Genomic DNA, 28,000 nt, shown 5'->3' with positions numbered 1-28,000 from the left:
CACCTGTCAGGTGGATGGATTATCTTGGCGAAGGAGAAATGTTCACTAACTGGGATGTAAACAAATTTGTGCACAACATTTTAGAGAAATAAGCTTTTTGTGCACTTGGAACATTTCTGGGATCTTTTATGTTCATATTTTTATTCAGTTTGGAACCCTGTCCAAAAGAGTTCTACCCGGAACCAAATAAGGGTTCTACCTGGAACCAAAAAAGGGTTCTCCTACAGCCAAAACAACTATTTTGGAACCCTTTTTCTAAGTGTAATCAGAATTTTTAAAGTGTGTTGAAAGTGTATAGCACCAGTTACAATGGCAAAATCCCTCAAGTGAGTTTTATCACTTGACAACATCAAAACAACAAGATATGACTACCATTTGCTGAGGGGTATGCAAAACACTATCATGTATCACAAAAGCATTGCTACTAAAGGTCTGGGTTTCTGTAGTCTTTTTGTAAATGGACTTATATTAGCTTTACCAAAGGTTTTCGTAATAAACCTTGGGTAATGTTCCATTTCTCCTCCACATCCAAACGAAGACAGACAGCAAGTTGTTATACCAAAGAAAAGAGCACACTCCATCATATGAACTATGACCTTTCAACATGGAAGATGGTCTAGGTATTGTAGTTGCAACTATGATCCTGGGTCTTGTGCTGTCCAGCTGTTTCCTTTACAGTTTTGTGAAGTCTCCTGTATCCAACAAGTTCAGAGATGCATTCAAACTCTCACACGGGAGTCGTTCTCCTGTTCACACCCTCCTTCAGATCTTTCTGGAAGCAGTTGTGGACCTGCAGGAAGCCTGAGTCACGCTCTGGACTACAGTACCCAGCTATCCCACTTTTCATAGTGTCCCTGCTGAGGGCGTACATTGAGATCCCACCCATGGGCATCCCAAAGCTTGCTCCACTTCCTACGCCTGCTCCCCCTCCCATCTTCACCCCGACGGGTGAGGTCTCTCGGGATGGGTCGGTGGAGCGGGAACTGGAACGTCTCCGCCGGTAACTGTAACTAGGGATACGGGAGTAGGGCGAGGTGGTTTTGATGAACTCACGCCTCGCCCGGCACCGCGTCTCCTTGTTCTTCTCGATGTAGATGTTGACAGCGAGAACGCCGACGGACTCGGCCACAATGAAGGACAGAGCTCCGAAGTAGAAGGACCAGCCGTATCCATAGCTGCCCTTATTGTTCTCGTCCTTCTTGTCGCTGGGGTCACCGGCATTACTGGAGATGTAGACGATGATGCCGATGATGTTGCTTAGACCTGAGGAGATACATAGAGAAAGATGTAGAAATGAGAGGTGCTACGGCCTCCCGGGTGGCGCAGTGGTCTAAGGCACTGCACCGCAGTGCTAGCTGCGCCACCAGAGATTCTGGGCTCAAGCCCAGGCTCTGTCGCAGCCGGTTGCGACCGGGAGGCCCATGGGGCAGTGCACAATTGGCCCAGCGTCGTCCGGGTTAGGGAGCATTTGGCCGGCAGGGATATCCTTGTCTCATCGCGCACTAGCAACTCCTGTGGCGGGCCGGGCCGGGCGCAGTGCACGCTGACCAGGTCGCCAGGTGTATGGTTTTCCTCCGACACATTGGTGCGGCTGGCTTCTGGGCTGGATGTGCGCTGTGTCAAGAAGCAGTGCGGCTTGGTTGGGTTGTGTTTGAGGACGCATTACTCTCGACCTTCGCCTCTCTCTCCGGAGTTGCAGCAATGAGACAAGACAGTAACTACTATCAATTGGATACCACAAAATTGGGCAGAAAAAGGGGGGTAAAATAATAAAAAAAGAAGAAAAAAAATATACTAAATGAGAGGTGCTTGCCCATACAGTAGCTTAGTGTTTTCAAAAGTACATACAGTATATGTAAAATTAGTGGATAATGTCTACTCCAAGGCAATGCTAAATATGCAGGGAATCGCCGCCATTGCATTATTATTAATAGCTGCGTCACCTACCTGCAGCCACAAACAGGATGCCGGCGCTGAGCAGGATGTTGTTCCTACTGCTGTAGATCCTCCCAGCCCCAACACACAGTCCTCCCAGCAACAACAAGATGTTGCTCAGGATGGGGAAGAGGCTGGAGGCCCGCACTATACCTGTATAGTACACAGCAGTTAGGATGGTTAGCATGTTTGCAACGTTAGCATGACTACAACATTAGTATGTTTAGGATGATTAGCATGTTTCAGCATTAGCACGTTTAGCATCGTCACTAACTCACTATCTCTGTACATTTTCTGCTGTTATTGCATTATGGATGTACAGAGAAGTGTGCTAGTAATTTTAACAGTATTGTTAATGTCCCATTTTGGCTGCTATTGCATTACATGCATGTAGCCAAATGTAAAGGACTAGACATTTTTGGCATCATCACTAACATACAGTTAAAACTATGACACGATCCATTTTTTCTTCGTTTTTAGCATCGTTTTATACATTTATTTTTGTAAGGTTGTTACCAACACACAGCAGGCCAAGTGCTAGCAGCGGTTACATTTCTATTTACTTTTGATACTTACGTACAATATATTTAAAACCAAATACTTAGACTTACTCAAGTAATATTTTAACTGGGTGTCTTTTACTTGAGTAATTTTCTATTTACGTAACTTTACTTTTACTCAAGTATGGAAATTGGGTACTCTTTTCCCCACCACTGACGGCTCTATATAAACCCAGCACTTACGCCATCGGTCTCTCTCTCCATAGCGCCAATTACTGTCATGACATCATGCTGTTATGGACCAGGGCCAAGGGAGTATTGACAGATAAAGCACACCTTGTCCACTGACTACCATTGAGTATCTATGGGCAACCATTGAGTATCTATGGGCATTGTGTGCTTTTACACACGATGATAAAGGATGAAAAGACATCAGGATGTGGTGGTGGGAGACAAGCACTTACGTAAGATGTATTCCGAGCTGTCTGTGTCATAGTTGTTATCTTCTGGGAAGTGATTGATCCGAAGACAGCTTCCTTTGTTGATCCCTGTGGAGTCCAAAGAACCACAGAAAGTCTTGTTAGAAAAGAGTGCACACTTCACAGAGAAGGGTTGAGATGTTGATTCCAGCTCATGCAGGTTAGTGGACATTTGAAACATGGCTAATGATTTTTATACAGTACCAGTCAAAAGCTTGGATACACCTACACATTCAAGGGTTATTATTTATTTTTACTATAATAGTGAAGACATTAAAACTATGAAATAACACGTATGGAATCATGTAGTAACCAAAAAAGTGCTAAACAAATCAAAATATATTTGAGATGAGATTTTTCAAAGTAGCCACCCATTGCATTCTCTCAACCAGCTTCATGAGGTAGTCACCTGGAATCCATTTCATTTAACAGGTGTGCCATGTTAAAAAGGAATTTCTTTCCTTCTTAATGCGTTTGAGCCAATCAGTTGTGTTGTGACAAGGTAAGGGTGGTATACAGAAGATAGCCCTATTTGGTAAAAGACCAAGTCCATATTATGGCAAGAACAGCTCAAATAAGCAAAGAGAAATGACAGTCCATCATTACTTTAAAGATATGAAGGTCAGTCAATGCAGAAGACTTCAAGAACTTTGAAAGTTTCTTCAAGTGCAGTCGCAAAAACCATCAAACGCTATGATGTAACTGGCTCTCATGAGGACCGCCACAGAAAATTAAGACCCAGAGTTACCTCTGCTGCAGAGGATAAGTTCATTAGAGTTACCAGCCCCAGAAATTGCAGTCCAAATAAATGCTTCACAGAGTTCAAGTAACAGACATCTCAACATCAACTGTTCAGAGAAGACTGCGTGAATCAGGCCGTCATGGTCGAATTGCTGCAAAGAAACCCCTACTAAAGGACACCGATAAGGAGGAGAGACTTGCTTGGGCCAAGAAACCCGAGCAATGGACATTAGACTGGTGGAAATCTGTCCTTTGGTCTGATGAGTCCAAATTTGAGATTTTTGGTTTCAACCGCCCGTGTCTTTGTGAGACGCAGCGTAGATGAACAGATGATCTCCGCATGTGTGGTTCCCACCGTGAAGCACGGAGGAAGAGGTGTGGTGGTGCTTTGCTGGTGACACTGTCAGAGATTTATTTCGAATTCAAGGCAGACTTAACCAGCATTGTTACCACAGCATTCTGCAGCGATACGCCACCCCATCTGGTTTGCGCTTAATGGGACTCTAATTTGTTTTTCAACAGGACAATGACCAAAAACACACCTCCAGGCTGTGTAAGGGCTATTTGACCAAGAAGGAGAGTGATGGAGTGCTGCATCACATGACCTGGCCTCCACAATCCCCCGACCTCAACCAAATTGAGATGGTTTGGGATGAGTCAGACTGCAGAGTGAAGGAAAAGCAGCCAACAAGTGCACCGTATATGTGGGAACTCCTTCAAGACTGTTGGAAAAGCATTCCAGGTGAAGCTGGTTGAGAGAATGTCAAGAGTGTGCAGGGCTGTTATCAAGGCAAAGGGTGGCTACTTTGAAGAATATAAAATATATTTTGATTTGTTTAACACTTTTTTGGTTACAACATGATTACATATGTGTTGTTTCATGTCTTTACTATTATTCTACAATGTAGAAAATAGTTAAAATAAAGAAAAGCCCTTGAATGAGTTGGTGTGTCCAAAGTTTGGACACACCAACTCATTCAAGGGTTTTTCTTAATTTTAACTATTTTCTACATTGTGTGTGTGTGTGTGTGTGTATATATATTTATTAACTCCAATTTAGCATGGATTCAGATTGTTTAACAGTCACATGTACAGAGTTGCAGGTGCGATTGCAGGGCACAGTAAAAATCTTAGGCTTCGAGCTCCAACATGCAGGGGAGCAGCAGGAGAAAGAATGTCCATGGGGGAGTAGCATGTAAGATAAGTGAGAGTTGAGACAACACTACACAACAACACTATACTAATCCAACAATGGTTGTACATGAACAATGTCTACTCATTAGAAAAATATATCATTCCTCATGCCATGTCACAGTGGAAGTGAAGCTAAAATGGTTCCCAATACTCAATGCACTTCTGTGTTGTGCTGTAAAGGCACTCACTAAGTCTTAGAGATTGCAGTTTTGCCATACATTGGGGTTGGTTAATTGTCATAATTAAAAATGACAATACAAATCGATTGCCAAAGAAGACATGCCTATTATAATGCTGATTATTTTGTTACCCCACTGATTTTCATACAAAACAAACAATTTAACCTGTGAATGATTCATTTATTTAAAATGATTGTCAAATCTGCAAGGGACATTTTCTATCACTGCTAGGAAATGATGTATTCTAGTGGTTAGGGTGTACCACAGTTAGACAGTCCATTTTCAATATACACATCCCACCACTAGGGACAGCAGCGGCCAGGCCAGGTGATTTTAAGTGCCAACAGGGTTAAGAAAGAGTGATTGCTCACACGCAGGGGTTGGAACAAAAAAAAAAATCCCAATCATTTCATTCTGAACAGAACCATATTTTTTTTTGTTCCATTCCACTGTTCCAACCTGCAAAATAAAGTTCTGAACCGGTTCTAACCCCCAAAAAGTTATGGTTTACATTGTTCCTTTTTAAACTTCTGAAATGTTTACATTTAGCTCAACATTAAATCAATTCACCAATCAGTGAGGATAGAGCAGCTTGCTATAGAGTGGGCAATCTATAGTTGTTTACATGTGCGATGGACAGACATGGCTTGAGATTACAACTAAAATTTTGCGTATTGGGAAAGAGCGAGAGACGTTGGAGGAGGCTTGGCTTGAAGAGCTTATTGACATGCATTATCTGAATTAGGCCCACAGAATTATACATTCAGAGGAGCGGCTTCTATGGAGGAACTTTGAATGTCTTAGAACTTCAGAGAGTTGGCTAAACATTGAACCAGAGCGAGCTAGCTAGCTAACAAGCGGGATCCATCTCTCGTCATGGCCACCATTGTGGCTGACGGAAACCATTGTTCCAAAGTCCCTTTATTGCATGTTTAATGTTCTGAGGCCAGTTCTCCATAGTGAGGACAAAGGAATTTCTCTGTGTCCTAAGATTTATCAGGGGCGTGAGGGGTCATAAAACCCCCACATCCTCATCCCCTAGATCTCTCCTCCTCTGTTGGGGGTTGAGAGATAATCTGTAGGTTTGTGGTCTCCTGTAACCTGACCTGATCAGGACAGTCATGACACCAAGCATACGTCCAAAGTTGTGGCAAAATGGCTTAAGGACAACAAAGTCAAGGTATTGGAGTGGCCATCCACAAAGCCTTGACCTCAATCCTATAGAACATGTGTGGGCAGAACTGAAAAAGCGTGTGCGTGCAAGGATGCCTAAAAACCTGACTCAGTTACACCAGCTCTGTTTTTTTTATTTCACCTTTATTTAACCAGGTAAGCTAGTTTAAGAACAAGTTCTCATTTACAACTGCGACCTGGCCAAGATAAAGCAAAGCAGTGCGACACAAACAACAACACAGAGTTACACATGGAATAAACAAGTGTACAGTCAATAACACAATACAAAAATGTCTATATACAGTGTGTGCAAATGGCGTGAGGAGGTAAGGCAATAAATAGGCCATAGTAGCAAAGTAATTACAATTTAGCAAATTAACACTGGAGTGATAGATGAGCAGATGATGTGCATGTAGAATTACTGATGTGCAAAAGAGCAGAAAAGTAAATAAAAACAATATTGGGAAGAGGTAGGAAGATTGGGTGGGCTATTTACAGATGGGCTATGTACAGCTGCAGTGATCGGTTAGCTGATGTTTAAAATTAGTGAGGGAAATATAAGTCTCCTGCTTCAGCGATTTTTGCAATTCGTTCCAGTCACTGGCAGCAGAGAACTGGAAGGAAAGGCGGCCAAATTAGGTGTTGGCTTTGGGGATGACCAGTGAAATATACCTGTTGGAGCGTGTGCAATGGTTGGGTGTTGTTATCGTAACCAGAGCTTTACCTAGCATAGACTTATAGATGACCTGGAGCCAGTGGTGACGAATATGTAGCGAGGGCCAGCCGACTAGAGCATACAGGTCGCAGTGGTGGGTGGTATAAGGGGCTTTGGTAACAAAACGGATGGCACTGTGATAGACTGCATCCAGTTTGTTGAGTAGAGTATTGGAAGCTATTTTGTAGATGACATCGCCGAAGTCGAGGATCGGTAGGATAGTCAGTTCTACTAGGGTAAATTTGGCGCCGTGAGTGGAGGCTTGTTTTGCGAAATAGAAAGCCGATTCTAGATTTGATTTTGGATTGGAGATGTTTAATATGAGTCTGGAAGGAGAGTTTACAGTCTAGCCAGACACCTAGGTATTTGTAGTTGTCCACATATTCTAGGTCTGAACCGTCCAGAGTAGTGATGCTAGTCGGGTGGGCGGGTGCGGGCAGCGAACAGTTGAAAAGCATGCATTTGGTTTTACTAGCATTTAAGAGCAGTTAGAGGCCATGGAAGGAGTGTTGAATGGCATTGAAGCTCGTTTGGAGGTTAGTTAACACAGTGTCCAGAGAAGGTCCAGATGTATACAGAATGGTGTCGTCTGCGTAGAGGTGGATCAGGGAATCACCCGCAGCAAGAGCGACATCGTTGATATATACAGAGAAAGAGTCGGCTCCTCTGTCAGGAGGAATGGGCCAAAATTCACCCAATTTATTGTGGGAAGCTTGTGGAAGGCTACCCGAAACGTTTCACCCAAGTTAAACAATTTAAAAGCAATGCTACCAAATACTAATTGAGTGTATGTAAACTTCTGACCCACTGGGAATGTGATGAAAGAAATAAAAGCTGAAATAAAGAATTCTCTCTACTGTTATTCTGACATTTCACATTCTTAAAATAAAGTGGTGATCCTAACTGACCTAAGACAGGGAATTATTACTAGGATTAAATGTCAGGAATTGTGAAAAACTGAGTTTAAATGTATTTGGCTAAGGTGTATGTGAACTTCCGACTTCAACTGTAGATGCAAGTGATTGACAGGCAATGGTGGAGTGAGAGGTAAATTGAGTAGCCTCCCATCCCAGAGGCTGTTTGTTTGGACACTTTTCAATTTGATATGCCCGTTTATTTTATTTTTAGATGATCGTTTAGGTCACTATCTGTGAACATTGATAACCTGCTTGGGGCTGGCGGATCAAGCTTAACCTGAACCATGGCTATTACACCGTCTGCCATAAGGACACATACATTGCTTAACTGACTTCTCATGTAAAATGCACACATTTATATCAGATTATGAATGACTTAGGTAAACTTAGGTCCCCTAGACGTAGCAAGCTTAATTTCACCCCCATATTTGAAACCAACTGAGGACAGGAAAAGTCAGTCTGCACACCCACAAAAAAAAGAGTTCTGATGTTCTTCAGCCCCAAGGTAACTTCCATTCAAAGAGTTTGACTCTTAGTTAAGAAAATGTTCTCTGCACTTTTAAGAGAATAAAACATGGCGGTGACATGAATATTGAAACGTGTCTCACTTTTCCACTGAAATTGCTGCCTCAACCAGAGGCTGGGAAGTCAAGTGTGCGAATGAACAGAGACTTACGTCACGCTTGGACTTAATTCACTCTAAAACAGATATCAATCATTTATGAGACAAGATAGTAATGTAAACATGCCTTTTAACCTTTAAGTGGTTTATTGGGCTGTGTGTGGTGATTCTATTTTTCTGTGATTGGTATCTCTAAGGCAGATTTTTATTCCCCTCTAAATCAGGAACTGATTCAGGACACCAGGTGAGTGGAATCTATGGGCAATCAGTGCATTTAATAGCTAACCGGACTATGGCATTGACCCTTTTTTTACACTGACTCTGCAAACTCAGTGGACTCTACCCACACACAAAACACACATACACACAAAACACACCCACACACAAAACACACTCTCCACATACACTGCTGCTACTTTCTTTATTATCTATCCTGATTGCCTCGTCATATTTACCCGACCTACATATTACCTCAACTACCACATTTGCTCACAAGTGGCGCAGCGGTCTTAGGCAGTGCATCTCAGTGATAGAGGCATCACTACAGACCCTGGTTCGATTCCAGGCTGTATCACAAGTGATTGGGAGTCCCATAGGGCGGCGCACAGTTGGCCCCGCGTCGTCCGGGTTTGGCTGGGGTAGGCCGTCATTGGAAATAAGAATTTGTTCTTAACTGACTTGACTAGTTACATAAAGGTTCAATAAATAAAATAAAAAAATACTCCTGCACATTTATTCGGTACCAGGACTCCTTGCATACAGCATAATTATTGTTATTTATAGTGTTACTATTTATATTTTTATTTGGAAATATTCTTACTTTTTAACTCTGCATTGTTGGGAAAGGGCTCGTAAGCATTTTGCAGTACGGAGCAACTACCACCAAACAGTCTCCATTGTCACAATGGAAATCAATGAGAAAGCTACGACCAGGACACCCAACTTAGAAGGCACTGAGATACCCCTAAAACACCTCCAAAAATAGACCCCCTGGTTTGGGCACAACCCCCACATTGTGGAGCACTGCCCCAGACACCCCCTGGGCCCAAAAGCAGCCAACACTCCAATTTGAAACGCACATAAAACAGCTGGAGTGCACCGCTCTCTAACACATTGTATAGCCCACGGGAGAACAGTGACACAGTCACCCAACAGCATTGGAAAAATAGAAAAACACCTCACAGGAACAAAACTCTGGGCTGGTTACAACCCCAACATAGGAGACTTCTACCTGCTATAGCCCCAGGACTCTAACCCACGCTCACGAGGAACCAAGGCCAACAGAACACAACAAGAGCCCATCGCTCTTTATCGCAACAATGGGAGTCTATGGGAAATCGCTAACATAGACGCCTGACTTCACAGACATCCTAAGAACTTCAAAATACTTAAAAAATGGACCCCCTGGCCTGGGTACCTATCTAACATGGTAAACCACTTTCCCAAACACCCCCTGGGCCTGTCTGTAGTCAGCTCTGATGTGAGTACCCCCAATAGCTGTCTGTAGTCAGCTCTGATGTGAGTACCTCCAATAGCTGTCTGTAGTCAGCTCTGATGTGAGTACCTCCAATAGCTGTCTGCAGTCATGGCATAGACTATGTCCCTATGGCTCATAGTGAATGTCAGCTCAGGTGTAAATTACATTTACAAGTCAAGTGTAATGCGTTTGTCGACAATCCCGGTCAAGCTGATCTCAAATAGCTGTTATAATGACAGTCCTGGCTACTGAGCATGGAGAGAGAGAGAGAGGGAGAGAGAGAGAGACCAAGTTACCCAGACTGCACTGGTCTCTCTGGGCCTCCCAACGCCTCTGTATTTGTCTCTGTCTTTCTTACTGATAATATGGGATTGAAGAGACACACACTCCTTAATGCTTGTAGTGGGTCAGAAGCCATTAATTGCAATTGAAATGACTGGTTAGGGTGTTCAACTCAGGGATGCAGACTTGTGAGGGCCCAAAAATAATACTTTTCTTTGCATGCAAAACATCTGTGGGAAGCTGTTAACATCTGTTAGCCCCGTCTCCCAGGACAAAAATCTGTCCCTAATATTCACACCTATACTCAATATAACACATTTAACTTCACACTGTTTACTGTATAATACACTGAACCAAAAATATAAATGCAACGATTTTACTGAGTTACAGTTGATATGGAAATCAGTCAATTGAAATAAATACATTTGGCCCTAATCTATGGATTTCACATGACTGGGAATACAGATATGCATCTGTTGGTCAAAGATACCTTAAAAAAGGGTTGTGGATCAGAAAAAACAGCCAGTATTTGGTGTGACCACCATTTTCCTCAGAGTTAATCAGGCTGTTCATTGTGGCCTGTGGAATGTTGTCTCACTCCTCTTCAATGACTGTGCAAAGTTGCTGGATATTGGCGGAAACTGGAACACGCTGTCGTGCACGTCGATCCAGAGCATCCCAAACATGCTCAATGGGTGACATGTCTGGTGAGTATGCAGGCCATGGAAGAACTAGGATACTTTCAGCTTCCAGGAATTCTGTACAGATCCTTGCGACATGGGGTCGTGCATTATCATGCTGAAACATGAGGTGATGGCACGACAATGGGCCTCAGGATCTTGTCACGGTATCTCTGTGCATTCAAATTGCCAACAATAAAATGCAATTGTGTTCATTGTCCATAGCTTATGCCTGCCCATTCCATAACCCCACCACGAGGCACTCTGTTCACAACGTTGACATCAGCAAACCACTCGCTCACACGACGCCATGTGTTCTGCCATCTGCCCGGTACAGTTGAAACCAAGATTAAATCTGTGAAGAGCACACTTCTCCAGCGTGCCAGTGGTCATCGAAGGTGAGTATTTGCCCACTGAAGTCATTTACGACGTCAAACTGCAGTCAGGCCAAGTCCCTGGTGAAGAAGATGAGCACACAGATAAGCTTTCCTGAGATGGTTTCTGACAGTTTATGCTGAAATTCTGGATGTGGAGGTCCTGGGGTGGCGTGGTTACACATGGTCTGCGGTTGTGAGGCCGGATGGACGTAGCAACATTGGAGGCGGCTTATGGTAGAAAAATTAACATTCAATTATCTGGCAACAGCTCTGGTGGACATTCCTGCAGTCAGCATGTCAATTGCATGCTACCTCAACTTGAGACATCTGTGGCATTGTTGTGTGACAAAACTGCACATTTTAGTGGCCTTATATTGTCCCCAGCACAAGGTGCACCTGTGTAATGATCATGCTGTTTAATCAGCTTCTTCATATGCCACACCTGTCGGGTGAATGGAATATCTTGGCAAAGGACAAATGCTCACTTACATAACTGTTTACAGATGTGTGCACAAATTGAAAGAAATAAGCTTTTTGTGCGCATGGAACATTTCTGGGATCTTTTTATTTCAGCTCATGAAACAAACACTTTACATGTTGCGTTTAGATTTTTGTTCAGTATAGAATAGGCTATGCCTACTGCAGAAAATAGCTGATTTGCTCATATCCATAGGCAGGAGGAATGTAGTAAGGTCCGGAATATACAGTTGAAGTCGGAAGTTTACATACACCATATACATACGTTTTTCACAATTCCTGACATTTAATCCTAGTAAACATTCCCTGTCTTAGGTCAGTTAGGATCACCACTTTACTTTAAGAATGTGAAATGTCAGAATAATAGTAGAGAGAATTATTTATTTCAGCTTTTATTTCTTTCATCACATAACCAGTGGGTCAGAAGTTTACATACACTCAATTAATATTTGGTAGCATTGCTTTTAAATTGTTTAACTTGGGTGAAACGTTTCGGGTAGCCTTCCACAAGCTTCCCACAATAAGTTGGGTGAATTTTGGCCCATTCCTCCTGACAGAGCTGGTGTAACTGAGTCAGGTTTGTAGACCTCCTTGCTCGCACACACTTTTTCAGAATTTTCTATAGGATGAGGTCAGGGCTTTGTGATGGCCACTTCAATACCTTGACTTTGTTGTCCTTAAGCCATTTTGCCACAACTTTAGAAGTATGCTTGGAGTCATTGTCCATTTGGAAGACTCATTTGCGACCAAGCTTTAACTTCCTGACTGATGTCTTGAGATGTTGCTTCAATCTATCCACATAATTTTCCATCCTCATGATGCCATCTACTTTGTGAAGTGTACCAGTGCCTCCTGCAGCAAAGCACCCCCACAACATGAACCTGCCACCCCCATGCTTCACGGTTGGGATGGTGTTCTTCGGCTTGCAAGCCTCCCCCTTTTTCCTCCAAACAAAACTATGGTCATTATGGCCAAACAGTTCTATTTTTGCATCATCAGACCAGAGGACATTTCTCCAAAAAGTACGATCTTTGTCCCCATGTGCAGTTTCAAACCGTAGTCTGGCTTTTTTATGGCGGTTTTGGAGCAGTGGCTTCTTCCTTGCTGAGCAGCCTTTCAGGTTATGCCAATATAGGACTCGTTTTACTGTGGACATAGATATTTTTGTACCCATTTCCTTAAGCATTTTCACAAGGTCCTTTGCTGTTGTTCTGGGATTGATTTGCACTTTTCGCACCAAAGTACGTTCATCTCTAGGAGACAGAACGCGTCTCCTTCCTGAGCGGTATGACGGCTGCGTGGTCCCATGGTGTTTATACTTCCGTACTATTGTTTGTACAGATGAACGTGGTACCTTCAGGTGTTTGGAAATTGCTCCTAAGGATGAACCATGAACCACAAATGTTAGAAAAAGCTTTTGCGCAGCAACTCACTGCCTTCCTGAAGACAAACAATGTATACGAAATGCTTCCATCTGGTTTAGACCCCATCATAGCACTGAGACTGCACTTGTGAAGGTGGTAAATGACCTTTTATTGGCGTCAGACCGAGGCTCTGCATCTGTCCTCGTGCTCCAAGACCGTAGTGCTGCTTTTGATACCATCGATCACCACATTCTTTTGGAGAGATTGGAAACCCACATTGGTCTACACGGACAAATTCTGGCCTGGTTTAGATCTTATCTGTCGGAAAGATATCAGTTTGTCTCTGTGAATGGTTTGTCCTCTGACAAATCAACTGTAAATTTCAGTGTTCCTCAAGGTTCCGTTTTAGGACCACTATTGTTTTCACTATATATTTTAACTCTTGGGGATGTCATTTGAAAACATAATGTTAACTTTCCCTGCTATGCGGATGACACACAGCTAGCTGTACATTTCAATGAAACATGGTGAAGCCCCAAAATTGCCCTCGCTGGAAGCCTGTGTTTCAGACATAAGGAAGTGGATGGCTGCAAACGTTCTACTTTTAAACGCCGACAAAACAGAGATGCTTGTTCTAGGTCCAAAGAAACAAAGAGATCTTCTGTTGAGTCTGACAATTAAGCTTGATGGTTGTACAGTCGTCCAAATAAAACTGTGAAGGACCTCGGCGTTACTCTGGACCCTGATCTCTCTTTTGATGAACATATCAAGACTGTTTCAAGGACAGCTTTTTTCCATTTACGTAACATTGCAAGTTGGTGGTTGAAGATATCCCTCTAGTGGTGTGGGGGCTGTGCTTTGGCAAAGTGGGTGGGATTATATCCTGCCTGTTTGGCCCTGTCCGGGGGTATCATCGGATGGGGCCACAGTGTCTCCTCACCCCTCCTGTCTCAGCCTCCAGTATTTATGCGCCGGGGGCTAGGGTCAGTCTGTTATATCTGGAGTATTTTTCCTGTCTTATCCGGTGTCCTGTGTGAATTTAAGTCACTCACTCACTCACTCACTCACTCACTCACTCACTCACCACTCACTCACTCACTCACTCACTCACTCACTCACTCACACCTGAGCCCTAGGACCATGCCTCAGGACTACCTGGCGTGATGACTCCTTGTTGTCCCCAGTCCACCTGGCCGTGCTGCTGCTTCAGTTCCAACTGTTCTGCCTGTGGCTATGGAACCCTGACCTGTTCACTGTGATTACTATTATTTGACCATGCTGGTCATTTATGAACATTTGAACATCTTGGCCATGTTCTGTTATAATCTCCATCCGGCACAGCCAGAAGAGGACTGGCCACCCCTCATAGCCTGGTTCCTCTCTAGGTTTCTTCCTAGGTTTTGGCCTTTCTAGGGAGTTTTTCCTAGCCACCGTGCTTCTACACCTGCATTGCTTGCTGTTTGGGGTTTTAGGCTGGGTTTCTGTACAGCACTTTGATATATCAGCTGATGTAAGAAGGGCTATATAAATACATTGGATTGGATTTGATTTACTCCTCCCTACATGTAAAAATTACTTTGACTAACCTGTAATTTTTTTAAACTTTAGTTCATGTAGTAAATATTTACTTAACTCTATTTTCTTAAAACTGCATTGTTAGTTAAGGGCTTGTAAGTAAGCATTTCACAGTAAGGTCTACACCTGATGTATTCGGCGCATGTGACAAAGTTGTAAGTTCCAGGCATTTTTTGCAGTCCCACAAAACAAAACGCAACAAAGAGCCTAGGCAAAGCCCTTACTCTGTCACTCAGGTGTCTACCTGCCTGCTGAACATTTCTGCCAATGTGTGTGTGCATAGGTAGGCTACCTGCCCCTCCCCTTCCGAAACTACTGTAGCCTACTGACGTTACAAGCGGGATTCAGAAATTAGGCTGAAGTTATTTATTTATTTAGAATGAACTTTTTCAATGCTAGTTAAGGATACTATAGTTATCGCGTTTCACATTGGATTTATTAACTACAAAAAGATAAGACGTGTTTTTAATTCTGGTGCCGCTCTGCACACACAGCTTGTTAGCTAGCTAGCTAACAAGCTGTGTGTGCAGAGCGGCGATCTGGTTCAACGTTTAGCCAACTCTCTGAAGTTCAGAGACATTCAAAGTTCCTCCATAGAAGCCGCTCCTCTGAATGTATAATTCTGTGGGCCTAATTCAGATAATGCATGTCAATAAGCTCTTCAAGCCAAGCCTCCTCCAACGTCTCTCGCTCTTTCCCAATACGCAAAATTTTTGTTGACATCTCGAGCCCTACAGTTGTCTGTCCATCGCACATGTAAACAACTATAGATTGCCCACTCCATAGCAAGCTGCTCTATCCTCACTGATTGGTGAATTGATTTAATGTTGAGCTAAATGTAAACATTTCAGAAGTTTAAAAAGGAACAATGTAAACCATAACTTTTTGGGGGTTAGAACCGGTTCAGAACTTATTTTGTAGGTTGGAACAGTGGAATGGAACGAAAAAAATATGGTTCTGTTCAGAATGAAATGATTGGGATTTTTTTTTTTGTTCCAACCCCTGCCTGTGAGCAATCACTCTTTCTTAACCCTGTTGGCACTTAAAATCACCTGGCCTGGCCGCTGCTGTCCCTAGTGGTGGGATGTGTATATTGAAAATGGACTGTCTAACTGTGGTACACCCTAACCACTAGAATACATCATTTCCTAGCAGTGATAGAAAATGTCCCTTGCAGATTTGACAATCATTTTAAATAAATGAATCATTCACAGGTTAAATTGTTTGTTTTGTATGAAAATCAGTGGGGTAACAAAATAATCAGCATTATAATAGGAATGTCTTCTTTGGCAATCAATTTGTATTGTCATTTTTAATTATGACAATTAAGCAACCCCAATGAATGGCAAAACTGCAATCTCTAAGACTTAGTGAGTGCCTTTACAGCGCAACACAGAAGTTCATTGAGTATTGGGAACCATTTTAGCTTCACTTCCACTGTGACATGGCATGAGGAATAATATATTTTTCTAATGAGTAGACATTGTTCATGTACAACCATTGTTGGATTAGTATAGTGTTGTTGTGTAGTGTTGTCTCAACTCTCACTTACCTTACCTGCTACTCCCCCATGGACATTCTTTCTCCTGCTGCTCCCCTGCATGTTGGAGCTCGAAGCCTAAGATTTTCACTGTGCCCTGCAATCGCACCTGCAACTCTGTACATGTGACTGTTAAACAATCTGAATCAATGCTCAATAATAATCAATAATTGAGATCAATAATCTGTCTAAACAATTGTTGGAAAAATGACTTGTGTCATGCACAAAGTAGACGTCCTAACCGATCTGCCCAAACTATAGTTTGTTAACAAGAAAATTGGGGAGTGGTTGAAAAACTAGTTTTAATGACTCCAACCTAAGTGTATATGTAAACTTCCGACTTCAACTGTAAATGCATATTGGTCTGCATATCATTGTGGCAGTAAGGGGAAAACACACTATATGAAACAATCTTCAGCTTACTCTTCAGATAACTTTACGCTGTACATTTCACACATACTTACTCTACCTCCCTGTCTCACACACATCCTCTCTCTCTTACACACAGACATGCATCACTCTCTCTTTCATGACATGAATTGTAGCCCAATGTTCTAACAAAACCCTAAGGAGGTATCGCTCAGCCTATAGAAGTCAGCTAAGCATACAGAGTCATGATTTACCCAGGAGATTTACAGGGAGATATCATTAGCATTGGTTGTGGTGTACGCTATAGCGTTGGATACAGGGCAGTACTCAATCTAATATTGCCTCAAGTTCTCACTCACACACACACACACACACACACACACACACACACACACACACACACACACACACACACACACACACACACACACACACACACACACACAGCTCCCACTCGCCCCCCCCCCCCCCCTCCTCCCTCTCTGCGGATGACTTCGTCAACCATTTTGAAAAGAAGGTTGACGACATCCGATCCTCGTTTGCTAAGTCAAACGACACCGCTGGTCCTGCTCACACTGCCCTACTCTGTGCTTTGACCTCTTTCTCCCCTCTCTCTCCAGATGAAATCTCGCGTCTTGTGACGGCTGGCCGCCCAACAACCTGCCCGCTTGACCCCATCCCCTCCTCTCTTCTCCAGACCATTTCCGGAGACCTTCTCCCTTACCTCACCTCGCTCATCAACTCATCCTTGACCGCTGGCTACGTCCCTTCCGTCTTCAAGAGAGCGAGAGTTGCACCCCTTCTGAAAAAACCTACACTCGATCCGTCCAAAGTCAACAACTACAGACCAGTATCCCTTCTTTCTTTTCTCTCCAAAACTCTTGAACGTGCCGTCCTTGGCCAGCTCTCCTGCTATCTCTCTCAGAACGACCTCCTTGATCCAAATCAGTCAGGTTTCAAGACTGGTCATTCAACTGAGACTGCTCTTCTCTGTGTCAAGGAGGCTCTCCGCACTGCTAAAGCTAACTCTCTCTCCTCTGCTCTCATCCTCCTAGACCTATCTGCTGCCTTTGATACGGTGAACCATCAGATCCTCCTCTCCACCCTCTCCGAGTTGGGCATCTCCGGCGCGGCCCACGCTTGGATTGCATCCTACCTGACAGGTCGCTCCTACCAGGTGGCGTGGCGAGAATCTGTCTCCGCACCACGTGCTCTCACCACTGGTGTCCCACAGGGCTCTGTTCTAGGCCCTCTCCTATTCTCGCTATACACCAAGTCACTTGGCTCTGTCATATCCTCACATGGTCTCTCCTATCATTGCTATGCAGATGACACACAATTAATATTCTCCTTTCCCCCTTCTGATAACCAGGTGGCGAATCGCATCTCTGCATATCTGGCAGACATATCAGTGTGGATGACGGATCACCACCTCAAGCTGAACCTCGGCAAGACGGAGCTGCTCTTCCTCCGGGGGAAGGACTGCCCGTTCCAAGATCTCGCCATCACGGTTGACAACTACATTGTGTCCTCCTCCCAGAGTGCTAAGAACCTTGGCGTGACCCTGGACAACACCCTGTCGTTCTCTACTAACATCAAGGCGGTGACCCGATCCTGTAGGTTCATGCTCTACAACATTCGCAGAGTACGACCCTGCCTCACACAGGAAGCGGCGCAGGTCCTAATCCAGGCACTTGTCATCTCCCGTCTGGATTACTGCAACTCGCTGTTGGCTGGGCTCCCTGCCTGTGCCATTAAACCCCTACAACTCATCCAGAACGCCGCAGCCCGTCTGGTGTTCAACCTTCCCAAGTCACCCCGCTCCTCCGCTCTCTCCACTGGCTTCCTGTTGAAGCTCGCATCCACTACAAGACCATGGTGCTTGCCTACGGAGCTGTGAGGGGAACGGCACCTCCGTACCTTCAGGCTCTGATCAGGCCCTACACCCAAACAAGGGCACTGCGTTCATCCACCTCTGGCCTGCTCGCCTCCCTACCTCTGCGGAAGCACAGTTCTCGCTCAGCCCAGTCAAAACTGTTCGCTGCTAGGATAGGATAAAGTAATCCTTCTAACCCCCCCCCCCCCCCATAAAAAATGTAGATGCACTATTGTAAAGTGGTTGTTACACTGGATATCATAAGGTGAATCCACCAATTTGTAAGTCGCTCTGGATAAGAGCGTCTGCTAAATGACTTAAATGTAAATGTAAAAGCAGGTGAGTAACGGCTGGTAGGGGATGCGGCTGGCTAATCACAGCTGTCACAGGTGATACCGGATGAAGCACTCATTCTGATATGACATATCTGTCATCGCCCCCCCACATCTTTTCAGATCACTGATCAAAGAGATTGTCTAAGAAAGGAAGCCTCTTAGACTATTGGAACACAGATGATATATTTGACCTGTTGGCCTAATAAAGTTGGTGATGAGAGAGATAAACATAGAGCGGGAGAGAAGGGGAGTTTCTCTCCCGTCTGTCAGTTATCACTAGTTACCACAGCCACAAAGTCATAAACCCTGCCTATTTCTACAATTTCTCTTCTGCCACAAAGTCATAAACCCTGCCTATTTCTACAATTTATCTTCTTAAAATGTGATAAGTTACTAAGTTACTAACCACACTAGTAACCTAAGCTTACATTTTTACGATATAGACAATTTTGACTTTGTGCCTGTGGTAACTAGTGGAAACTCTGTCTGCCTGCGAGACAACAGTGCATCCTTTATTACTCAGCATAGCTTTGCCATGGCAACCTCCTCCTAGTGCCCAAGAAGCACATTTCATGCCTACATCTCAGAGGAGCCCTTTGACATCCTACTAATGCATTCATACAGGGACTGGCGGGTGTGCACATAGACGTGCGTACACACAACACAATGTTTTGAAACCCCCAAAATGTGTTTTGCTAGCTATAAACAGTCTCTCACAACCCCCCTTTGCTTATTACAAACATCATTCAACAATTACCTCACAGAGCAAAACACCCAACAAGGCCCATGTATCATCTTCATTATCATAAGAAGTCTTTCTTATTCAGTCTGGCAAGCAACAATAGCTATTCAAAATCAAATGCCATTCAATAACACAAAGAAAGAACCCATCAGAGAGAGACTGACAGTCATTCAACAGGTGTCAATCTACTTAGAAGGAAGGAAATAAGACCCCTCTCACTCTCTTTGAAGTATGTCATCTCGTCTCCCGTCGACACAGGAAGGAAGCGCTGGTTAAGTGGGAGTTCTTGTTTGATTTAAGGCGAGCTGGGAAGAAGACTCAAGTTGTTCCGCGTCTTAAACGCCTCCCCTATGCTCTCTCCTGTTGTTTTACAAAGCACTAAATAAAGAGCTTTATTTTTGAAACACTTCGTTAAAGGGGAGAGCAGTGTGAGGCCAATTTAGTAACTTATAGTTTGCTACATACATGTTATGTCACGTTAGGGGTTGGAGAAAAGGCAGGGAAGAGTATAGAGGGCGGAGAAAGGGAAAGAGGATTGGGTGGGTAATGTTGCCACTTGACATTGTGTTGCCTAGCTGTGGACATGCATGGAATAGCAATGATTGAGAAATGTATTTTTTGTCAACCTTGACTTCTCTCGCTCTCTCTCTCTGTGTGTGTTAGTATTCTTCTTTGCCACTGAATAATTTCACTTAGCAGTCTGTAGCTTGTAATTCATGCTGTTACTCAAAACATATTGACTGTGGAAGTTGAAATGGTCTTCTCCAGTTGCGTTAGTATTCTCTCATGGGAGTGATCGCTTTCCGCTGCGCTTTGTGAAGACACGTTTCAGCGCCACGCACAATGGACAGCACCAAATCAGCCTGCTCGACTTTCAGACACTTCATGCGCACTTGATTCGACTTTGAAGAAACGCGTTTTATGCAACGCTTCACTTACTAGCCTACAGAATAAATAACGGCAAATAATATTTACCGAACAAATCACTTTTGTATCATATAGCAAGGTTTGATAATCAAAATCTTACCCCGGGACAATTTACATAAATGCACTTCACTTCGCTAGAGAATAATTTCTCAAAATCTTACCCCGGGACAATTTACATAAATGCACTTCACTTCGCTAGAGAATAATTTCTCAAACTCAACACTACAGCGGTTAGCTGCGGCATATTTATTAACGTAGTTGATTTCGTTTAACAGTGACGCAAGTCATCTGGAAGAGCTGGCTAGTGGCTACTTCAATGGAGAAGAGTAAATAACTGGGGTGTGGTAGAGACCCAACATCCATTAATTATCCATTATGTCATTTAGATGCTATATTGATCTGGATGTGACCAAATCGAAGGACACCACTTAACAGATTGATCGTATTGATTAAGATTAATTAATAATGTCTACCCATTCGAGCCAGGTGCTGAGCATTGTATCTAACAATACGTTAGATACAATGCTCAGCACCTGGCTCGAATGGGTAGACATTATTAATTAATTTGACTGAATATTTCATTGCTGGGCAACTCTTTTAGCAAAGCCCAACCCAGCTCTTATGTTGAAACGAGAAAGCAACTTATATATTCGTTCCATCTCGTGTCGGTGAAAAACATACATGGATTTGAATTTGATCAAAGTTAAACCTATTTGCAGATAACTCTATTTCTAAGTCTCATTCATGTTTCCATAGCAATGTCTTAGGTGTAGTTGCCAAGCAACAGCATCACATACACTGAACTGAATAGACAAAGAACTGCCGTTTGGAGAAGCGCGTCTAAACAGTCTGAAGTTGAACTCGTAGTTTTGCACTCCTAAAAGTAACAGCCATTGATTATAAACGGGTTGAGTAGGCTATGAATTAGTTATATTGCACATTTCCATACAGCCGTGCATTATGCATGTACAGTATATAGTATAGAGGCCACGTCATATCCGAAACAAAAACATAAAAGTAGGCCTAATACATTGCATTACGCACAGGGATACATAATTGTATAACGCGCTCACAATTAGTCTACACCTCCAGCTGCACTTCGCGTTCCAAGATCTCTGTTCTATCGAACGTCCTAACAACTTTTCACTCTGTGCATGGACAGTTTATTTCAGTATAGACAAGGTTGTTTTTCCTCAAACGCTCCCAACACAAAGTCTTATTATAATACACTATGCTAACTAAAAACTGGTGTCAAACTAAACGTGTACTACTTTTACGCACTTCAATGATTCATACATCAGATACTTTCCTATATTAACCAAATGAAAAAAAAACTCCAGAATAGACCAGAAAGCTGACAAAGTACCTTCTATACAACAAATCCGCCACAGCCCGGAGTGCGTCAGGTCGCCTCTAGTTTTCTTGGGTTGCATGTCCTCCGTGGTGACATTGGTGGCGTTACATATGTACGCCCGAGAGTAGAGCCAGTAGTCGGTCCCAATAGCTATTGTCATCAGACTGAAAGCTGCAAAAGCGCCCACGATGGTCAACAGTATCTGACACCCACGGTCACACCACGCCATGACGCCTCATAATAATCCACAACGGGCTACAAATACACTAAAGAGGCATGCGCTCTAGCCATATGGCTAATTGGTGCAGCAGAATATGGCTATCGTTGCCGTTTTTTTTTAGAACATCACTTTCATGTAAACTTCAACTGGAGTGCTTCTTAATGGTTAAGTTCAGTAGCTTTTTCCTTTGCACGCTTCTCGCGGATTTAATTCCCCAAAGTTCACATCGCAGAAGTCGTTGATTCCTCCACAGGTTGAATTTTATAAACTTGCACGTTTCTTGACGAAGGGTGTTTTTCGATGTGCGAATTGCTTTCACTTCTCAAATGAATTGATTTGGCAAAGAGCGCAAGATCTTCTACCAAGACCACACCTTCTATTCAACTAACCAATGAGCGACGACAATGATGGGTCTCGAGTCTGCATCAGAAAGATACAACATAACAACTGATATCTAATAAGGCAAACCCCCATATCCCATTGAAGAAAAAAAAAGAAAATATACTGAAATATATAAACGCAACATGCAACAATTTCTAAGATTTTACTGAGTTACAGTTCATATAAGGAAATCTGTCAATTTAAATACATTATATAGGCCCTAATCTATGAATTTCCCATGACTAGGAATACATAAATGCCTCTGTTAGTCACAGATATCTTTAAAAAAAGGTAGGGGCGTGGATCAGAAAACCAGTCAATATCTTGTCTGACCACCATTTGCCTCAATGCAGGACAACACATCTCCTTTGCATAAAGTTGATCAGGCTGTTGATTGTGGCCTGTGGAGTGTTGTCCCACCCCTCTTCAATGGCTGTGCGAAGTTTCTGGATATTGGCGGGAACTGGAACACACGTCGATCCAGAGCATTCCAAACATGCTCAGTGGGTGACATGTCTGGGACATAAACTGGGACATTTTCAGCTTCCAGGAATTGTGTACAGATCCTTGCGATATGGGGCCGTGCATTATCATGCTGAAACATGAGGTGATGGCAGCAGATGAATGGCACTACAATGGGCCTCAGGATCTCGTCACAGTATCTCTGTGCATTCAAATTGCCATTGAAAAATATGCAATTGTGTTCGTTGTCCGTAGCTTATGCCTGCCCATACCATAACCCCACCGCCACCATGGGGCACTCAGCAAACCGCTTGCCCACACGACACCATACACGTGGTCTGCAGTTGTGAGGCCTGTTGAAGGTGCTGACAAATTCTCTAAAACGACATTGTGGAAAATAAATTAACATTAAATTCTCTGGCAACAGCTCTGGTGGACAGTCAGCATGCCAATTGCACGCTCCTTCAAAACCATAGAGACATCTATGGCATTGTGTTGTGTGACAAAAACTGCACATTTTAGAGTAGCCTTTTACTGTCACCAGCACAAGGTGCACCTGTGTAATGATCCTGCTGTTTAATCAGCTTCTTGATATGCCACACCTGTCAGGTGGATGGATTATCTTGGCAAAGGAGAAATGCTCACTAACAAGGATGTAAAGAAATTTGTAGACAAAATTTTTGTTAAGGTTTTGTGTATGGAACATTTCTGTGATCTTTAATTTCAGCTCATGAAACATGGTACCAATATGTTGTGTTTATATTTTTCTTCAGTGTAGAAATGGTCAGAAAATGACCATAATTTCACCAAAATGTTTTTGATTAATTCACAAAAGAAGAGTGTAGATAATTCACGGCTGAATTTAAACTTGTCATCAAACCTCCAACTCCCATTTTTTGGATATGTGGTCTGCAGACTTTAGACCACTTTTAAGAGTTATGTCCAATTTAACTGTAATTTCAGGGGGTGACCAGTCCCTTTAAGGTCCAGGCTTTAGCTGGGGTCCATGCAGAGCTTTTCCCTTTCACAGACAGACAGAGACAGACAGAGACAGAGACAGAGACAGAGAGAGAGAGAGAGAGAGAGAGAGAGAGAGAGAGAGAGAGAGAGAGAGAGAGAGAGAGAGAGAGAGAGCCTGCTGGGCTTGGCTACCTCGCTGTCATTTATGTCCCATCCCTTTGAAAGAAAGCCCTCAGCCGCTCTCTGATTCACTTCCTGTGTGTGTGTGTGTGAGAGAGAAATGGGCCACTTGAAGGGGTTGAAGCATATCCTGCACTGCTCCAGTGAATGAGAGTGGAGACATCCTCTGTGGGGAGACATTACAGTGGGAGACATGTCAGTGTTGTTTAGATAGGACATGAAGGTACTCAGGGTTGAGTTATTTTCTCTTTGTAAGTATGTTAGTGGGTTTATCTCAGTATGATTATAGTTTTAGAACATAGAGCAGCAGAGAAAGTCTTCTGGTTTGTGTTAGTTCATCACTTTCCTCTTAAAAGCTAACTTTTTATTGCACAGAGGGAAAGACAAAGACCAGAAAATACACAAATGTAATGTGTGAGACAAAGAAGAGGGAAATTGAGAAACTGATGTTTTTCGTCTAGTGTCAATGAAGACATATCCCTCCAAGGGGATTATGCTGGTCGGCAATGAGCTTGAACTAAAATGGCATGGATGCCATCTGTTTCAATGGCAGGCCTCCTTGGTATCAGTATGACGTGTTACATACAAATGTATAGTGCATTCGGAAAGTATTCAGACGCCTTGACTTTTTCCACATTTTGTTAAGTTACAGCCTTATTCTAAAATTGATTCAATATTTTTTTCCCTCATTAATCTAGACACAATACCCCATAATGACAAAGGAAAAACATTTCTTTTGAATTGTTTGAAAAAAAACATATCTTATTTACATATTTGCTATGAGACTCAAAATTGAGATCAGGTGCATCCTGTTTCCATTTATTATCCTTGAGATGTTCTTACAACTTGTTTGGAGTCGACCTGTGGTAAATTCAATTGGACATGATTTGGAAAGGCACACACCTGTCTATTTAAGGTCCCACAGTTGAAAGTTCATGTCAGAGCAAAAACCAAGCCATGAGGTTGAAGGAATTGTACGTAGAGCTCCGAGACAGGATTGTGTCGAGGCAGAGATCTGGGGAAGGGTACGAAAAAATATCTGCAGCATTGAAGGTCCCCAAAAACACAGTGGCCTCCATCATTCTTAAATGGAATACGTTTGGAACCACCAAGACTTCCTAGAGCTGGTTGCCCAGCCAAACTGAGCAATCGGGGTTGAAGGGCCTTGGTCAAGGAGGTGACCAAGAACCCGATCGTCACTCTGACAAAGCTCCAGAGTTCCTCTGTCGCGATGGGAGAACCTTCCAGAAGGACAACCATCTCTGCAGCACTCCACCAATCAGGCCGTTATGGTACAGTGGCCAGACGGAAGCCACTCTTCAGTAAAAGTCACATGACAGCCCGCTAGGAGTTTGCCAAAAGGCACCTAAAGGACTCTCAGACCATGAGAAAACAACATTCTCTGGTCTGATGAAACCAATATTGAACTCTTTGGCCTGAATGCCAAGCGTCACGTCTGGAGGAAACCAGGCACTGCTCATCACCTGTCCAATACCATCCCTATGGTGAAGCATGGTGGTGGCAGCATCATGTTGTGGGGATGTTTTCAGGGGCAGGGACTGGGAGACTAGTCAGGATCGAGGGAAGGATGAACAGAGCAAAGTACAGTGAGATACTTGATGAAAACCTGCTCCAGAGCGCTAAGGATCTCAGACTGGGGCGAAAGTTCACCTTCCAACAGGACAATGACCTTAAGCACACAGTTAGACAACGCAGGAGTGGCTTTGGGATGGGGAGCATATACCAGCTAAATAATTGCTTACTGACTATACACTGTAATGTTACTGCATGAATGTAGCGGGTTTACTAACACGTTAGTTCTCTGAATGTCCTTCAGTGGACCAGCCAGAGCCCGGACTTGAACCCAATCGAACATCTCTGGAGAGACCTGAAAATAGTTGTGCAGCGAATCTCCCCATCCAACCTGACAGAGCTTGAGAGGATCTGCAGTGAAGAATGGGAGAATCTCCCCAAATACAGGTGTACCAAGCTTGTAGCGTCATACCCAAGAAGACTTACAGCGAGGCTGTAATCGCTGCCAAAGGTGCTTCAACAAAGTACTGAGTAAAGGGTCTGAATGCTGATATTTCAGTTTTTTATTTGTAAAAAATTTGCTAACATTTCTAAAAACCAGTTTTTGCTTTGTCATTGTGGTGTATTGTGTGTAGATTGGTGAGGGAAAAAAACTATTTAATCTATTTTAGAATAAGGCTGTAACATAACAAAATGTGGAAAAAGTCAAGTGGTCTGAATATTTTCCGAATGCACTGTATCTGTGAGCGTAGCACTTCCAAGAATGCTATGTGGATTTCTTAAAGATGGCTTCTTTTAAAGCTAAGATGATGTCCAGTTATTTCAAATAATGACATTGATTTTGTTGGAGTGACTCAAATAATTTGTAGAACTTTCTTCTGGTAAACCTCACCTAAAAATCATATTATTTACACGCTTAGAAAAAAGGTGCTATCTAGAACCTTAAAGGGTTCTTCGGCTGTCCCCGTATGAGTACCATTTGAAGAATCTTTTTTTGGTTGCAGGTAGAACCATTTTGGTTCCAGGTAGAACGCTTTTGGGTTCCATGTGCAGTAGAACCCAACAGAGCGTTCTAGATGGAACCCAAAATGATTCTACCTGGAACCAAAAAGGGTTTTACATGGAACCAAAAATAGTTCTCCTATGGGGACAGCCGAAGAACCTTTTTGGAACCCTTTTTTTTTCTTTAAGAGTGTAGGGAATAGCATGTCATTCAGGTCCAGTATGGTCCTGGGTATAGAGATGGCTTCCCCCTATGATGTCAGAGGAGATAGTGAGTGTCTAGACGGGGCTTGGAGCAGAGGAGAGGAGGGGAGGAAAGAGAAAGAGAAAGAGAAAGAAAGAAAGGAACAAAAGAAGAGAGAATGAAGAGAACAAACCAATCCCTCAGGCTGTGGTAAGCTGCTTAGAAACAGAACTCTGTACTCAAACTTCACTAATATAGCCGTGTGTGTTGTTAATGATGGACACCTCCACCATACAGGAAAAAGTGTCAAGTTGCAACATTTAGGATCTTTTGAAGGGAAACTTCACCACTTTTTAACCTCATATTCATTAAACGTGGTGAAGTTTCCCTCGACCATTGACATAAAACCATGCAGGAAAGATTACCCTCGGTGGGGGATTGCCTTTGAAAAAGTCCTGCTACAGAGAGAATCAGTGATGTGCTATTATTTAGTAATAGTTTTTTGGAGGTTTGAAGACGAAGTGGTTGAAGTGGGAGCCTTTCAAAGGGCTGAGTCTCCACTCCCCCGAGTTGAATCAGCTTGAATCCTGTAGAGGTACACCAATGATTAAAAGCAAGATGCTCTTTTTAAATATTTCAAGCAGGTACCCAAGATATTATACCTTGATACAAATGAGCTTTTTGATAATTGCCCGGGCAACAGACAGGGAAGACAGAGGGAAGGAGGCACGGATGAACACACACACACGCACACACACACTCACGCACACAAAAAACAAAAACATTTTGTTCACAACATTCTATATACATCAAGTTTTTCTCTTAATTTCCTCAGTTGTATTACACACTATAAAACGCTGGACATGAATTGTATTCCAATGTTCTAACAAAGCAGGAGGCATCGCTCGGCCAATAGAAGTCTCTCTGTGCATTTCAGCTAAGGATACACAGGCTCATGATTCACCCAGGCGATTTGGAGAGAGATATCATTTGCCCGTGTGCTGATGTGCGTCATGTTGGAGACAGGGCAGTACTCTGAAACTATTATGCTGGCTGGCTGTCTGTCTCTCGCTCTCCCCCTCCCTCTCTCTCTCATTAACGAGAGGGATAAGAAACAGAGGAATAGAAAAACAAAGGAAACCGATCAAACCGTTTTCAGCCAAGTTCCCAAGGGATGAGAGGGAACGGCTAACCTGATATAACATAATTATATTGTAGCTATGGTTTGTGCCATTTAATTCTGTGGTA

The 28,000-nt window shown here is 43.2% G+C and overlaps 1 protein-coding gene across 1 annotated transcript; it reads right to left on the bottom strand.

Moving 5' to 3' along the window:
- Nucleotides 1-29: 29 nt before the first annotated feature.
- Nucleotides 30-22,373, bottom strand: LOC106564880 (voltage-dependent calcium channel gamma-4 subunit). Its single transcript, XM_014131364.2, has 4 exons — nt 21,843-22,373; nt 2,900-2,983; nt 1,948-2,088; nt 30-1,263 (listed from the first exon to the last, which is right to left on the bottom strand). Exons 1-4 carry the CDS (start codon nt 22,057-22,059, stop codon nt 728-730), a joined length of 978 nt encoding a protein of 325 aa, XP_013986839.1. The 5' UTR covers nt 22,060-22,373; the 3' UTR covers nt 30-727.
- Nucleotides 22,374-28,000: the final 5,627 nt, after the last annotated feature.

This window comes from Salmo salar, chromosome ssa12 (genome assembly GCF_905237065.1).
Source record: "Salmo salar chromosome ssa12, Ssal_v3.1, whole genome shotgun sequence".
NCBI lineage: Eukaryota > Metazoa > Chordata > Actinopteri > Salmoniformes > Salmonidae > Salmo > Salmo salar.
Note: the sequence above shows the minus strand (reverse complement) of the source record. Positions and strands in the feature narration are given on the sequence as shown.